Below are 17,369 nucleotides of genomic sequence, written 5' to 3'. Positions count from 1 at the left end.
TGTGAAGTGACTCTACATGGGCATAAAGGATCTTTGTGGGATGAAAGAAATATTTTAAATTGGGTTATGGTGATGGTCACACAATGCTAAATATATTGTATGTAAAAGTTAAACATTTCAGGCTGAGCATGGTGGCTCACACCTGTAATCTCAGCACTTTAGGAGGCTGAGGCGGGCAGATCACAAGATTGAGAGATTGAGACCATCCTGGCCAACATGATGAAACCCCATCTCTACTAAAAACACACAAATTGGCTAGGCATGGTACGTGCACGCCTATAGTCCCAGCTACTTGGGAGGCTGAGGCAGGACAATCACTTGAACCTGGGAAGCAGAGGTTTCAGTGACCCAAGATCGAATCACTGCACTCCAGCCTGGTGACAGAGTGAGACTGCATCTAAAAATAATAATAATAATTTTAAAAAGTTAAACAGTTTCATGAAGAAGCAGTCAGCCAAATCCAGGATGTGTAGGACATTTCATTAGACAAATTACCTAACAAATCATTGACAGAGAGGGAAAAAAATGGATGAGGGGGAATTGTTATAGAATGAAAAAGACTTAAGAGACTTAAGCTCATTATGGGTACCTTTTTTGGATTCCGATTGGAATAAATCTTTAGAAAGCAGCTTTAAAACTTAGTATGGATGCCTGGTTATTCAGTGGTATTGGAGGACTGTTGTTAGGTATAATAATTATACAGTGTTTATGTTAAGAAAAAGAATTTTTATCAGTGTTTGCAGAAGTTGTTGCAAGTGCAATGACATTTTAAGGTTTGTTAAGTATTCCAAACAAAAGAAAATAATGGAATAAGGGCTTAGGTGGAACAAGATTGGCAAAATGTTGATTATTTTTTCAATTGAGTGATGGGTACTTGTGGCCTACCTATACTGTTCTGTCTACTTTTATGTATATTTGAGAATATCCAAAATAAAATTTTAAAAATAAATTCACTGACGGTACCTGGAGAAATTGTTATCTCTTTTGCAGGAGCACTGTTAGTTAGAAATGGGAAGCTGTAGTGAGTCAGGCTCTTTCTTGCTATCTTCTCATACCTGACATATCTTATTTTGTATTTTCCCTATCCTGTCATTTTTGGAAATGACTTGGCAGAGCAACTCGCAGGTGTCTCGGCAGAGCAAGAAGTTACATCTATCAATGGAGGTGAAACCCTCCCCAAACAGGTAACATGAACATCATTTTATTTTACTTTTTATTTTATTTATTTTTTATTTTATTTTATTTGAGACTGTGTCTTACTCTTACCCAGGCTGGAGTTCATTGGTGCAGTCATAACTCACTGTAGCCTCAAACTACTGGGCTCAAAAGATCCTCCCACTTCAGCCACCTGAATAACTAGAACTACAGATAATACCACCATACTTAGCTAAATTTTTTATTTCTCATAGAGACAGGGTCTCACTATGTTACCCAGCTGGTTTAGAACTCCTGGGCTCAAGGGGTCCACCTGCCTCAGTCTCCCAAAGCATCGAGATTGTAGGCATGAGTCACCATGCCCAACCTGAATATCCTTTTAAATAAAAGATTGGGGTTTTTGGCCGGGCTCAGTGGCTCACACCTGTAATCCCAGCACTTTGGGAGGCCAAGGTGATCACATAAAGTTGGGAGTTTGAGACCAGTCTGGCCAACATGGTGAAACCTTGTCTCTACTTTAAAAAAAAAAAAAAGGAGGGGCTGCATTTAAAATGGGAACCTTGCCGGCTTTGTAGGGAAGAGGTCCAGGTGTGTATCCTAACCCAGGTACTCATTATTTGTGTGACTGCTTTCTCTTAGATTTAAAAATGGGGAGGGAGGAGTATTGAGGACAACCCGTCCCATCTAGCCAACAAGGTGAAGTATCAATCGAAAAAATGTAAATATGCTTTATAGATTATCAAGCACATTAGCTGGGTGTGGTGGCACACACCTGTAGACCCAGCTACTTAGGGAGGCTGAAGCAGGATTGCTTCAGCCTGGGAGGTCAAGGCTTCAGTGAGCCATGATTGCACCACTGCACTCCAGTGCAACAGAGTAGGACCCTGTCTCAAAAAATTAAAATTAAAAAAACTATCAGGCAGAATATGATTAGTAGGTGATAATTTTTAGTTTTAAAAATAACGGGCCAGATGCAGTGGCTCACACCTACAATCCCAGCACTGTGGGAGGCCAAGGCAGGCTGATCATCTGAAGTCAGGAGTTCGAGACCAGCCTGGTCAACGTGGCAAAAGCCATCTCTACTAAAAATACAAAAATTAGCTGGATGTGGTGGCTGGTGCCTGTAATCCCAGCTACTCAGGAGGCTGAGGTAGGAGAATTGCTTGAACCTGGGAGGTGGAGGTTGCAGTGAGCCAAGAAAGCGCCAGTGCACTCCAGCCTGGGAGATTGAGCAAGACATCATCTCAAAATAATAATAATAATAATGGCCAGGCACAGTGGCTCACACCTGTAGTCCTAGGACTTTGGGAAGCCAAAGTGGGTGGATCACCTGGGGGTCAGGAGTTCGACACAAGCCTGGCCAACATGGTGAAACCCCGACTCTACTAAAAATGCCAAAATTATCCATGTGTGGTGACATGTGCCTGTAGTCCCAGCTACTCAGGAAGCTGAGGCAGGAGAATCACTTGAACCCAGGAAGCAGAGGTTGCAATCAGCCGAGATCGTGCCACTGCACTCCAGCCTGGGTCACAGAGTGAGACTCCATCTCAAAAATAGTAATAATAATACCTATACATCATTGTCCTCAATATGAGTTATGGACATCTGCTGTGAATTCTGCCAATCTCAAAACATCATTTATCTACTTTTTGCATATTTCTCTATGTTCTTTGTGTTTTTATTTGAGTCTGGCTCATTTTTCCCAGCTTATTACATCTTAGCTTTCTGTTATCAGCACATAAAGTTGTATCTTCTTCTTATTAATAGCTGCATGGCATTCCATCATACAAATAAATTTTGAGTTAATTCTTCCCTTACCATGTAAAGCATGATTGGTGTATGATGGCACATGCCTGTGTTTCTTAACTACTTGGGAGGATAATACTTTTTTTTTTTTCCCAGATATAAATCATGCTACACTTAACTTTTTTTTTTTGAAACTGGGTCTCATTCTGTCCCCCATGCTAGAGTGCCAGTCATAGCTCACTGTAGCCTCAATCTCCTGGGCTCAGGTGACGCACTTACCTCAGCCCCCTGACTACTTGGGACTTCAGGCATGTGACTAATTTAAAAAAAAAATTTTTTTTTGAGACGGAGTTTTGCTCTTGTTACCCAGGCTGGAGTGCAATGGCGTGATCTTGGCTCACCTCAACCTCCGCCTCCTGGGTTGAGGCAATTCTCCTGCCTCAGCCTCCTGAGTACTGGGATTACAGGCACATGCCACCATGCCAAGCTAATTTTTTGTATTTTTAGTAGCGACGGGGTTTCACCATGTTGACCAGGATGGTCTTGATCTCTTGACCTCGCGATCCACCCGCCTTGGCCTCCCAAAGTGCTGGGATTACAGGCGTGAGCCACCGCACCTGGCCAATTTTTTAAATTTTTAACAAGAGACAAGGTCTTGCTGTATTGCCAGGCTGATTTCAAACTCCTGAGCTCAAGTGATCCTCCTACCTTGGCCTCTTAAAGTGCTAGGATTATAGGCCTGAATCACCACATTTGGGCCTCATGGAACAATCTTTTTTTTTTTTTTTTTTTTAAAATAGAGACGGGGTCTTGCTATGTTGCCCAGGCTGGAGTGCAGTGTCTATTCACAGGCGAGATCCCACTACTGGGCAGCACGGGAGTTTTGACCTGCTCCGTTTCCGACCTGGGCGGGTTTATCCCTCCTTAGGCAACCTGGTGGTCCCCTGTCCCTGGGAGGTCACCATATTGATGCCAAACTTAGTGCAGACACCCGATCAGCATAGCACACTACAGCCTAGAACTCCTAGGCTCAAGCCAAGCGATCCTCCCATCTCAGCCTCTCAAGTACAGGGACTACAGGCACGCACCACTTCGTCAGGTGAAATAATCTTATATGATTGTCTTAGAAAGTATTTCTGACTATGATCATGGTATGCATAATAGTTTCAGTCAGTGACAGGCCACATGTATGATGGTTGTCTCTTAAGATTATAATACAAGGCCGGACACAGTGGCTCATGCTTGTGATCCCAGCACTTTGGGAGACCAAGGCAGGCAGATCACTCGAGGTCAGGAGTTTGAGACCAGCCTGGCCAACATGGCAAAACCCCATCTCTACTAAAAATACAAAAATTAGCCAGTCATGGTGGTGTGTGCCTCTAATTCCAGCTAGTTTGGAGGCTAAGGCAGGAGAATCACTTGAACCCAGGAGGTGGACGTTGCAATGGGTGGAGGTCACACCACTGCACTCCAGCCTAGGCAACAAAGACTCTGTCTCAAAAAATATGTATATAATGTACATGTATAATAATACCACGTTTTTATTGTACCTTTTCTGTGTTTAGATACACAAATACTTACCATTGTGCTACAGTTACCTGCAGTAATCGGCACAGTAACATGCTATACAGGTTTATGGCCTAAGTTTGTAATAGGTTATACAGTCTAGGTTTATTTAAATATCTCTGGGATAATTCAGTGACAAAATCGCCTAAGGCTGCATTTCTCAGAATGTATTCCCATTGTCAAGCAGTGCATGGTTGTATATCCATGAGATATCTCTAGCGGAGAGATTGCTATGCCAAAGGAAAGATATACGTGTTTTAATTTTCATGGATAATACCAAATGGTGCCACTTTATATTTAAGGCAACAGTATATAAGCATGTCCATATCTCATTTACCCTTAGCAGTGCTTGGTGTCATCAGACATAAATTTGTACCAATCTAATAGATGAAAATGTTCTCTTTAATTTACATTTTTTTATAAGCAAACACTTACTGACCATTGTGTTTTTTCTTGTAAGCTGTTTATGTCCTTTCTTGGTTCTCTTTTTTTTTTTCCTCCAATACACATGAGCTAAATATTTTACATCTGCTATATCTTTATATGGATAGCTGCTTTTCTTTGTTTGAATGAAGGAAAAAGTATCCAAGGATTTTGTAAAATCAAAGAGTAGGCCGGGTGCGGTGGCTCAAGCCTGTAATCCCAGCACTTTGGGAGGCCGAGGCGGGTGGATCACGAGGTCAAGAGATGGAGACCATCCTGGTCAACATGGTGAAACCCCGTCGCTACTAAAAATACAAAAAATTAGCTGGGCGTGGTGGTGCGTGCCTGTAATGCAGCTACTCAGGAGGCTGAGGCAGGAGATTTGCCTGAATCCAGGAGGCGGAGGTTGCGGTGAGCCAAGATCGCGCCACTGCACTCCAGCCTGGGTAACAAGAACGAAACTCCTCCTCCAAAAAAAAAAAAAAAAGATCAAAGAGTAGTGTAGTTTTCATAGATTATATTTTGCCACATTGCATTCTAGAATAACAAGTGATTCATAGGTGTTTCGAGTTTTCTGCAGCCCTTTTAATTACATTTGTATCACTTTTTTGCACTTTTGTTCATTTCTTAGAGTTGCACATCTTCTTCAAGATTGATTTTACATTTTCTCTAATTTGAATATATTCTTATATCCAACTAGCCATCTTCCCAGAAGTCCAATCCTCTGCCACCTTCTGCTTCTGTGGATGAAGAAGAAGGGGACACTTGCACAATATGTCTGGAACAGTGGACCAATGCTGGGGACCACCGGCTCTCAGCATTACGCTGTGGGCATCTCTTTGGGTATAAGTGCATTTCCACATGGCTCAAAGGACAAGTACGAAAATGTCCCCAGGTAAGGACCATAGGTAAGGACGCACTAACATGTTAAGTCAGGCAAATTCCTAGAACCACTCTAATTATGTCCTATTGGATTCTTTAGTGCAACAAGAAAGCCAAGCACAGTGACATTGTTGTTCTTTATGCCCGAACCCTACGAGCTTTGGACACCAGTGAACAGGAGCATATGAAAAGGTAGGTGGAGAGAGTATACCTGGCTGGAATGTTCCCTTTTGGTTCATTGTAGGCACATCTGAAAAAGGAGATATGAGTCACTCATGGTGATGTTTTACTTAACCTGTAACTTGGGATCTCTGGGGATCCTTGGCAGTCTGTCTTATGTTGTTATTTACAATTCATGTCTGATCATCTTCTGAAGAAAGTCTACATCGTTTGCCTTACATATAGCATTAAACATACAGCATCAAACAAGGATCTGGCACATTACTTAACTGTTGCCGTTTTTGCTTCTCATGTCCATGAGTCCCCCAGCAGTTCTCTATACAGAAAATTCTTTAAGTGAAGCTTTGTACGTACAGTGCAATATAAAAAATTACCAGGATTTTGGAAGCACATAAACAGTTGCTAGTAACACCACTCAGTATATGCTTCAAAAATACTAAAGAACATACACACCATTGAGAGAGGTGCAGGGACATGGATTCTCTTAAACACTTTACTGGTTAGGATGTACACAGGCAAAGCCATTTTGAGACGTCCTTGGAAATGTGTCTCAAAGCCTTTCATCTAATAATAATTGCTCAGGCATTTGTTCTAAGGAATCATTAAAGGGTGTGTACAAAGATTTACTTAATGGCACTCCATTTAGCATTGTTGAAAATCCAAGGCAAGAGGATTGCTTAGCTGAGTGAACGGTGGTGTGTGCCTGGACAGAATACTATACAGTGTTGAAGTTCGTGTGTGTTGTCCTGTGAAAGCATGTTAGTAGTATGATTGCATTTTTGTGAACTAGAAAAAGAAAACACGGCTGGTGCGATGGCTCACTCCTGTAATCCAGCACTTTGGGAGACCAAGGTGAAAGGATTGCTTGAGGCCAGGAGTTCAAGACCAAACTGGCCAACATAGCGAGATCCTGTCTCTACTTAAATTTTTTTTTAAAAGAAAGAAAAAAAATACTATAGGTAGTCACCATACTGATTATTTTAATTTTCTTCATTGTTTTTACTCATTTGTTCCAACCAGTACTCATTTAGAGCATTTTTAAATAATGGAAGATGTATACAGAGAGGAATTTTGTTGAATAGGCAAAATCTATAGGTAGGTGTGCCTGTTAATGGGTGATGATATTTAAAAACAATTCACTCATTACAATCGTCAATTAGTGTACTCTCTAGCCTCCTTAGAAAAAAGTGAAGAATTTCAAAATGCCAATACAGACTAATAAAACAAACAGCCTTGTACCCAATTTTATCAAATCTTTATATTTTGCCACATTTGCTTTGAGCCTTTTTGAAAAGAAATAGGCTGAGTATAGTGGTTCATGCCTATAATCCCATCACTTTGGAAGGCTGAGGCAGGAGAATTGTTTGAGACCAGCATGAGCAACATTGTGAGACCTTGTCTCTACCAAAAATGAAAAGAATTAGCCAGGTGTAGTGGTGCACACCTGTAGTCCCAGCTACTCAGAAGGGAGGATTGCTTGAGGCCAGGAAGTTGCAGCTGCAGTGAGCTGTGGTAGTACCACTGCTCTCTAGCCTGGGTGACAGAGCAAGACTCTGTCTCAAAAAAAAAAATTAAAGAAGGAAAAAAAAGAAAGAAAATTTTAAAGAAGAAGTAAATTATAGATATAGAAGAGCCAGACGCAGTGACTCACGCCCGTATCCTAACACTTTGGGAGGCTGAGGCAGGCAGATTGCCTGAGTTCAGGAGTTCAAGACCAGCCTGGGCAACATGATGAAACCCTGTCTCTACTCAAAATACAAAAAATTAGCCGGGCATGAGGGTGCATGATTGCTAGCTACAGAGGAGGCTGAGGCATGAGAATTGCTTGAATCTGGGAGGTGGAGGTTACTGTGAGCCGAGATTGTGCCGCTGCACTCCAGCCTGGGCAACAGAGCACGACTGTCTTAGAAAAAGAAGAAGGAACACTAGAAGCCTTCCTGTGTTCTTCCTAAGTTCTCCTTAATTCCATAGGTAACTGCTTTCATGAATTTGGTGTTCATTCCCAAGAGTGATTATGTATTTGATCAACTATCTATGTATTTGTAAATTATACATACTATGATTTAGAAAGTTTTTATACTTTATGCAAATGTTATGTTAGATTATAATTTTTTCTTCTGTAGTTGGCCTTTTTGCTTAATATTATGTTTTGGGAGCATATCTTAGTTCATACACATGGCTCTAGTTTTTTTCATTTCAGTTTCTGGATAGTATTCTAGTTCTCTAGTCAAAACTTATCTGTTTGTATTTTATATTGGTAGACATTTAGGTTGTCTCCAGTTTTTGTTAACATCAGCCATGCTGATGAGAGTCAGGTCTAGCAATGGAATTGCTTTATTATAAGGTGCATTTATTTCAGGTTTACCTAGATATTGTCGAATAACTCTCGTTTTTAAAAAATGAGAGATTTCTCTTTTTCTGTACCCTTGCCAATTTTATTTGCTTATTTTTTGTGAGACAGTTTTTCACTTGTTGCCCAGGCTAGAGTGCAATGGAGTGATCTCAGCTCACTGCAACCTCTGCCTCTCAGGTTCAAGCAATTCTTCAGCCTCAGCCTCCTGAGTAGCTGGGATTACAGCTGTGCAGAGCCACGTCTGGCTAATTTTGTATTTTTAGTAGAGACGGGTTTCTCCATGTTGTCACGCTGGTCTCAAACTCCTGACCTTAGGTGATCCGCCCACCCTGGCCTCCCAAAGTGCTGGGATTACAGGTGTGAGCCACTGCACCCAATCCAATTTTATTTTTATTTATTTATTGAAAGAGTCTACCTCTGTTGTCCAGGCTGGAGTGCAGTGGCACAATCTCGGCTCACTGCAACCTCTACCTCCCAGGTTCAAGCAATTCTCCTGCCACAGCTTCCCAAGTACCTGGGACGACAGGTCCGTGCCTCCATGCCTACCTAATTTTTTGTATTTTTAGTAGAGACAGGGTTTCACCTTGTTAGCCAGGATGATCTTGATCTCCTGACCTCATGATCCTTAGCCTCCCAAAGTTCTGGGATTACAAGCATGAGCCACCACACCCAGCCCCCTTGCCCATTTTCTATTAGATTTAATATTTTTTCCCAGTCTCGTTGCATGAAGCAGAATTTCACCTTAATTTACATTACCTTAATTACAATTGAGGTTGAACATACTCTTTCGTGAGCAAAAGAATTCATATTTTTTATTCATTTGTATTGGGTTGTTTCTTTTTTTTTCTTTTCTTTTCTTTTTTTTTTTTGAGATGGAGTTTCGCTCTTGTTACCCAGGCTAGAGTGCAGTGGAACGATCTTGGCTCACTGCAAACTCCGCCTCCTGGGTTCAGGCAATTCTCCTGCCTCAGCCTCCTGAGTAGCTGGGATTACAGGCATGCGCCACCATGCCCAGCTAATTTTTTGTATTTTTAGTAGAGATGGGGTTTCACCATGTTGACCAGGATGGTCTCGATCTCTTGACCTTGTGATCTACCCGCCTCGGCCTCCCAAAGTACTGGGATTACAGGCTTGAGCCACCGCGCCCAGCCCTGTATTGGGTTGTTTCTTACTGATTGGTAGGAATGTTTCAGTCAAGAAAAAAATTTTTTTTTTTTTTGAGACGGAGTTTCGCTCTTGTTACCAGGCTGGAGTGCAATGGCGCGATCTCGGCTCACCGCAACCTCCGCCTCCTGGGTTCAGGCAATTCTCCTGCCTCAGCCTCCTGAGTAGCTGGGATTACAGGCACATGCCACCATGTGCAGCTAATTTTTTGTATTTTTAGTAGAGACGGGGTTTCACCATGTTGACCAGGATGGTCTCGATCTCTCGACCTCGTGATCCACCCGCCTCGGCCTCCCAAAGTGCTGGGATTACAGGCTTGAGCCACCGCGCCCGGCCCAAGAAAAAATTTTTTTAAAAGACAGAGGGGGTCTTGCTCTATCATAAAGACCAGAGTGCAGTGGCGCCATCAGACTCCTAGGCTCAAGCAGTTCTGCAACCTCAGCATCCTGAGTACGTGGGTCTGCAGGCGCATGGCACCACACCTGACTCATGATTTACTAAACGGTATATTTTTTTTGTACAAGTGTTCATTGCTACTTCTATCCTATATTAAGTTTCCAGCCAGGTGCAGTGCCTTACGCCTGTAATCCCAGCACTTTGGGAGGCCAAGGCAGGCAGATCACGAGGTCAGGAGTTCCAGGCCAGCCTGACCAACATGGTGAAACCCCGTCTCTACTAAAAATACAAAATTAGCCGGGAGTGGTGGCATCCACCTGTAATCTCAGCTACTCAGGAGGCTGAGACAGGAGAATCGCTTTAATGCAAGAGGCGGAGGTTTCAGTGAGCCAAGATTGTGTCACCGCACTTCAGCCTGGGCGACAGAGTGAGACTGTCTCCCCAAAAAAAAAAAAAAATCAAGTTTTCATGTATGAATGGACTACAGTAGTCCCCCCTTAGCCACAATGAATACCTTCTAAGAGCCCCCAGTGAATGCCTGAAACTATAGTATGTTTTTTCCTATACATAGAAATCTAAAGGTTAATTTATAAATTAGGAACAGTAAGAGATTAACAACAATAACTGATAATAAAATAGAGTGATTATGCCAATATACTGTAATAAAAGTTATGTGAATGTGGAATGTGGTCTCCATCTCTCTCTCTCTTTCTCAATATTTGTGGGTTGTTTTTTGTTTGTTTGTTTGTTTTTTTGAGACGGAGTTTCACTCTTGTTACCCAGGCTGGAGTGCAATGACGCGATCTTGGCTCACCGCAACCTCCGCCGCCTGGGTTCAGGCAATTCTCCTGCCTCAGCCTCTTGAGTAGCTGGGATTACAGGCACACGCCACCATGCCCAGCTGATTTTTTTGTATTTTTAGTAGAGACGGGGTTTCACCATGTTGACCAGGATGGTCTCGATCTCTTGACCTCGTGATCCACCCGCCTCGGCCTCCCAAAGTGCTGGGATTACAGGCATGAGCCACCGCGCCCGGCAATATTTGTGGGTTGTGGTTGATAGAAGATATCGGAAACCATGGGAAATGAAACTAGATAAGGGGCACTACTGTACTATTGTTCCGTGGTCTTTTTGTTAATTCTTGCTCCAGTATTCCAAGTTATAATTTATTGTAGCTTTAAAATACGTCCCCCCACCTTGTGCTGCAAAAGTGTCTTTTGCTATTTTGGCATTGTTCTCCATATTAATTTTTTAAAGTTCATTTCTTAAGTTTCTTTTTTTTTGTTTATTTGTTTGTTTGTTTTGTTTTGTTTTGAGGCGGAGTTTCAGTCTTTTTACCCAGGCTGGAGTGCAATGGCACGATCTCAGCTCACCGCAACCTCCGCCTCCTGGGTTCAGGCAATTCTCCTGCCTCAGCCTCCTGAGTAGCTGGGATTACAGGCATGTGCCACCATGCCCAGCTAATTTTTTGTATTTTTTTAGTAGAGACGGGGTTTCACCGTGTTGACCAGGATGGTCTTCATCTCGTGACCTCGTGATCCACCCGCCTCTGCCTCCCAAAGTGCTGGGATTACAGGTGTGAGCCACCGCGCCTGGCCTCATTTCTTAAATTTAATGAAAAAACCTTTGGAATCTTGATTGAAATTGCATCAGATTTACAGAGTAACTTCAGGAAGTACCATCTTTGTTATGGTTAGTATTTCCAGTCATGAACATTATGTAATATCCTTCCATTTATTCACTATTTTCTTGTGTCTTTCACAAGTATATTTTGCTTCATAAAGGTTCTGCCTAGCCTTTTACTTTACAGACACATGCTGCATAATGATTATTGGGTCAATGACAGATTGCATATACAGTGGTGGTCCCATAAGATTATAATGGAGCTGAAAAATTCTGTTGTGTAAGTGATGTTGTTTTCATTGAAATGCCTTAGTGCACCAGTTGTGGTGGCCTATACCTGTGATCCCAGCAGTTTGGGAGGCCAAGGCAGGTAGATCTCTTGAGGCCAGGAGTTTCAGACCAGCTTGGGCAACATGGTGAAACCCTGTCTCTACTAAAAATCCAAAAATTAGCTGGGCATGGTGGCATGCACCTGTAATTCCAGCTACTCAGGAGGCTGAGGCAGGAGAATCTCTTGAACCTGGGAGGCAGAGATAGCAGTGAGCCAAGATCATACCACTGTACTCCAGCCTGGGCCACAGAGTGAGACTCAGTCTCAAAAAAAAAAAAAAAGAAAAGAAAAAAGAAATGTCTTAGCACAATGCATTACTTTTTCTATGTTTAGATACATAAATGCCATCCTATTATAATTCCCTGTAGTATTCAGTATGATAACATGCTATACAAGTTTGTAGCTTGGGAGCAACAGTATCCTAGGTGTGTAGTAGGCTATACTATATAGGTTTCTGTAAGTACCTTCTGTAATGTTCATGTAACAAAATTGCCTAACAACATGTCAGAACATGCCCATGTCATTAAGCCACCCATGACTGTATTTCTAGATTGCTGTTAAAATTGTTGTGAATACATTTTTAAAATTACATTTACTAATCAGTTATCTGATACGGGGTCCGCTATTGATATAATTTTCTTGGTCTTGAGTCCAGCAACTTTGCTAAACTGTAATTGTTTGTGGGTTCTCTTAAATTTGCCGTAAACCTAATAAGAACAGCTTTATCTCTTCCAATTTTTCTGTCTTTTTTTTCCGTATCTCATTGGAGTGGAATTCTGTCTTTGCATTTCATATTTTGAGCCTGTTTTTAGGTACATACAAAAGTATGATTGTTACTCTTGGTGAATGTGTCCTTATGTTACATTGTTCCTCCTTTTGCCTATTTATGCTTTTTCCTTATTTCTAATTGGTCTTTTGTTAGTATTTGCTTGATATATACTTTCACTCTTTTTAACTTCAGATTGTTTTTGGGCTTATATCTGAGTATCTCATGAACAACGAAAGGCTTATTGTTTTCTTTTTAATCCAGTAACCTTGGCCTTTTAACATAACAGTTTAATCTTTTATAATTTGCCTTAGTTAAAGCACTAGATTGGCTCTGTTCTCTTGTTTTGCCTGTGGCATTTTGAGTCCCTGTTTTTCAGTAGTAGTCAAATTCCTGACCATCACTCCCTGCTTACCTCAAAACCTGTTTCTGGAGAGATTTTTCTCTTTTTGTATTTTATTCATTGTCATAACATATTTACAGCAAAGTATGTGCATCATAGCATGAACTTAACTCTGCTATCTTGATGGGAAGTCTTCTCTAGCCTTCCGAATCCCCACATGTTGCTGGCTTTAACCCTCTAGTTCCCTACTGAAGGAGAAGATGCTAAGGAAGCAGGCCGAGTTAGAATCAGCACAGTGCCGGCTCCAACTGCAGGTCCTCACTGATGAGTGCACTAGGCTTCAAAGCCGTGTTCAGGTATGTTTGTCCTTTCTAACCCAAAGAACTTTTGGAATAGGAATGGAAGAAGAATCTAAATGTTACGTATATTCATCTCAGAAATAAATAGGATTTGCCAAGTTGTTTAGAAAGTAAACATGACCAACTCCTTATTTTATTTCTGATTAGGGAATCTGTTGAAAACTTACTACATACTTTATGATACCTATAATCTGAATTTTATTTTATTTATTTATTTATTTATTTTGAGACAGAGTCTCACTCTGTTACCTAGGCTGGAGTGCAGTGATAATGATCTTGGCTCACTGCAACCTCCGCCTCCTGAGTTCAAGCAATTCTCCTGCCTCAGCCTCTCCAGTAGCTGGGATTACAAGCACCTGCCATCACACCAAGCTAATTTTTGTATTTTTAGTAGAAACAGCGTTTCACCCTTTTGGCCAGGCTGGTCTCGAACTCCTGCCCTCAGGTGAGCCACTGCACCTGGCCTTATAATCTGAATTTTAGAAAAAATTAAATAACCAGCCACAAATTCCAAACTTGTTTAAATAATTTTACTTTCTTAAATCTACCAGTCATATGAGGGCTTTACTAGAAGGCTGCAATGAGCTGTGATTGCACCACTGCATTCCAGCATGGGTGACAGAGTGAGACCCTGTCTTTTTTTTTTTTAAAAGGACCTCAAACAAAACCACCATTAAGGACTTCTACCCCTTACATTATGATGCTGTACTCTCTTTATTTCACTTGCTTGTTGAAATACTGTAAAAACTCAGCAGTTGTCTAGGATTCATGTTAACATGTTCGTATAATAGATAAGAAGTCTTTCTGTATAAGATCAAGGAATTGTGTTTGAGGGGAATATGAAATGAAAAGCTTTGTAATTATAAAATCTTTTTCATTTTAGGACTTGCAAAGACTTATGTCACATCAAAATCAGAACTTAAAGCAACCCAGGGGCTCCCAAGCATGTGTCCTGAGTGGCTTACCCTCCAGCCAGGGCCAGCACAAGTACCACTTCCAAAAGACCTTCACAGTATCTCAGGCAGGAAACTGCCGGACCATGGCATACTGTGATGCCCTGAGCTGCCTGGTGATATCACAGCCTTCTCCTCAGGCCTCTCTTCTTCCAGGTAAACAGTCTAGAACCCCAGTTTTCATGTTTTTTATTAGACTCCCTATGTTTATTTCCTTTCCCTTTTTGAAAGATTCAAGACTCAGTAGTGCACAAACACTTACCACAGCTCACCAAATTACCTTTCCCTATCAGTCCCTTGTTAATGGAAGTACCCCAGGGTGCTGCAAAGATGTCTTTACTGTCTATTGACTTCATTCTATAAATTTATTAACGAAGAGGATAGAAATACTGATAACTGCCAGGTGTGGTGGCTCACGCCTTTAATCCTAGCACTTTAGGAGGCTGAGGTGGGCGGATCACCTGAGGTTGGCAGTTTGAGACCAGCCTGACCAACATGGAGAAATCCAATCTCTACTAAAAATACAAAATTAGCCAGGCATGGTGGCGCATGCTTGTAATTCCAGCTACTGAGGAGATTGAGGCAGGAGAATCGCTTAAACCCGGGTGGCAGAGGTTGTGGTAAGCCGAGATCTCACCATTGCAATCAAACCTGGGTGACAACAGCAAAACTTCATCTCAAAAAAAAAAAAACCAGAAATACTGATAACCATGGTAAAGCAGGAGATGGTGAAGTCCAAGGAGAAGTACATATATGTCCTGTTCAACTTACAGATTCATTTTAGACTGGAAATGTTTGATAAAGCACTACTCTAAGGGTTAATTCAAGGTTAAACAAAATTTAATACTTATTTTCAGTAGTGTTCAGGTTAACAATTTCCAAATAAGAGAATTTAGAAAGTACAGTGATTGTTTTATTAATAATAGGTTAATGTTCTCTCAATGTATTTTGTGCTTTTTTTTTTTTTTTTTTTTGAGACGGAGTTTCGCTCTTGTTCCCCAGGCTGGAGTGCAATGGCGCGATCTCGGCTCACCACAACCTCCGCCTCCTGGGTTCAGGCGATTCTCCTGCCTCAGCCTCCTGAGTAGCTGGGATTACAGGCACGTGCCACCATGCCCAGCTAATTTTTTGTATTTTTTGTAGAGACAGGGTTTCACCATGTTGACCAGGATGGTCTCGATCTCTTGACCTCATGATCCACCCGCCTCGACCTCCCAAAGTGCTAGGATTACAGGCGTGAGCCACCACGTCCGGCCCTATTTTGTGCTTTTTAAGCTTAATTTTAGATTTTCTAAATGTTGAAAACCAAGTCTTTTCAAATGCTTAATTAAATCATTTCTAAATCTTGCGTATGTTTCTTTCTGCTATCTTCAGCATAAGATTTCTGCCAACTGTGAGACCCCTTTTCTTTAGTGTGGTTTCTTCTGTTTTCCCACTTAGAGCTTCCATTCAAATGCTTCAAAATGATGTCTACCAAACTTAGGTGTATGAGGGGTTGAGTGGAATCTCTACGTTATCATAAATTTTTCTATTCACTGATACCAGGTCTGAGTTGAGAGGCTATCAGGGGCCTCCTCCAATTGAGGGGAAAGTAAAAGGATAATTTTGTAATGTTCCTTTATCTCATCTAAGTTTTTAATAAATATTTCACATCAAAACCAACAAATTGGAAAAATACTATCTTGTAATGTTCCCCAGATTGGGAATGTGTTCTGTTCTTTTTTTCTTAAAGTGTCCATTGCAGTCTGCTTGGTAGTGTGCTGGTGCTGATTTGTCCTTGTTCCCCTAAATGATTAACTTGGTGTATACTTAGTTACCTTATTGATTTTTCTGTTTTTGTTTTTTCTTTTTGAGATGGAATCTTGCTCTGTGCACGGCCTGGAGTGCAGTGGCAGCCATGATTTCAGCTCACTGCAGCCTCTGCCTCCTGGGTTCAAGAGATTCTCCTGCCTCAGCCTCCCAAGTACCTAGGACTACAGGTGCATGCCACCATGCATGGCTAATTTTTGTATTTGAAACAGGGCTTTAGCATGTTGGTTAGGCTGGTCTGTCGAACTCCTGACCTCAGGTGATCCACCCATCTCAGCCTCCCAAAGTACTGGGATTACAAGCCTGAGTCAGCATGCTTGGCCACCTAGTTGAGATATCTACGTGTGTGTGTGTGTGTGTGTGTGTGTGTGTGTGTTTGTATGTACACACACACAGACATAAAGTACTTAATAGTTTTAAAAGGACTTATTTTTAGGCTGGTCAGTGGCTCACGCCTGTTATCCCAGCACTTTGGGAAGCCAAGTTCATGAGGTCAGGAGATCTAGACCATCATGGCCAACATGGAGAAACCCCATTTCTTTTTTAAAAAAAAAAAAAAGTCATATTTTTGTTGGTTATTTTCCCTCCTTCAGGAATGTGGGTTTTGAAATGTCATCTGTGTCATTTCATTTCACACAGATGTGAAATATCTTGACAAATTACTCATTTTCATTCTTTATCGTTCACTCTTCTACATCTAGAGTGTCTGTGGTTCAGATAAATATTCTGTCTCAACAGCTTTATGGAAGTATAATTGACAGGCAATAAACTGTATATATTCAATGTATACAATTTAATGAGTTTTCACATATGTAATGCACCCCTAAAACCATCACTACAATCACGATAACTTTATTTATTTATTTAACACAAGATCTAGTTCTATCGCCCAGGCTGGAATGCAGGGAGAGGGGCGTGATCTCAGCTCATTACAACCTCTACCTCTTGGGCTCCAGCCATCCTCCCACCTCAGCCTCTCAAGAAGGTAGGACTACAGGCTCACAACACTATGCCCAGCTTATTTTTGTATTTTTTGTAGCAATGGGGTTTCACCATATTGCTCAGGCTGGTCTTGAACTCATGAGTTCAAGCAAGCCACCCACCTCAACCTCCCAAAGTGCTGAGATTACAGGCATGAGTTACCACACTCAGCCATGAACATATGTATTACCCCATAAGTTTCCCTATGGCCTTCTGTAATCTCATCTGCCCCACCCTCCTGTTTCTATCCCCACGAAGTCACTGCTTTTTGTCACTACAGATTAGTTTGCATTTTCTAGGATTTTACCTAAAAGGAATCATACAGTATTATTTTTCGGT

The 17,369-nt window shown here is 41.5% G+C and overlaps 1 protein-coding gene across 2 annotated transcripts in view; it reads left to right on the top strand.

Moving 5' to 3' along the window:
• RFWD3 (ring finger and WD repeat domain 3) overlaps positions 1 to 17,369 on the top strand; it is a 59,374-nt gene that overhangs the window by 23,041 nt on the left and 18,964 nt on the right. The window contains exons 4-9 of one of the 2 annotated variants that reach the window (XM_074406320.1): positions 1,114 to 1,184; positions 5,591 to 5,785; positions 5,873 to 5,964; positions 13,170 to 13,284; positions 14,171 to 14,396; positions 16,924 to 17,034. In XM_074406320.1, the coding sequence (XP_074262421.1) occupies positions 1,114 to 1,184; positions 5,591 to 5,785; positions 5,873 to 5,964; positions 13,170 to 13,284; positions 14,171 to 14,396; positions 16,924 to 17,034 (810 nt within the window). The remainder of the gene's footprint in view (positions 1 to 1,113; positions 1,185 to 5,590; positions 5,786 to 5,872; positions 5,965 to 13,169; positions 13,285 to 14,170; positions 14,397 to 16,923; positions 17,035 to 17,369) is intronic. The other variant, XM_010350632.2, reaches the window with a different exon arrangement.

The sequence above is a fragment of the Saimiri boliviensis genome, chromosome 1 (genome assembly GCF_048565385.1).
Source record: "Saimiri boliviensis isolate mSaiBol1 chromosome 1, mSaiBol1.pri, whole genome shotgun sequence".
NCBI classification, from domain to species: domain Eukaryota; kingdom Metazoa; phylum Chordata; class Mammalia; order Primates; family Cebidae; genus Saimiri; species Saimiri boliviensis.
This window is presented reverse-complemented; position numbering and strand designations above follow the sequence as displayed.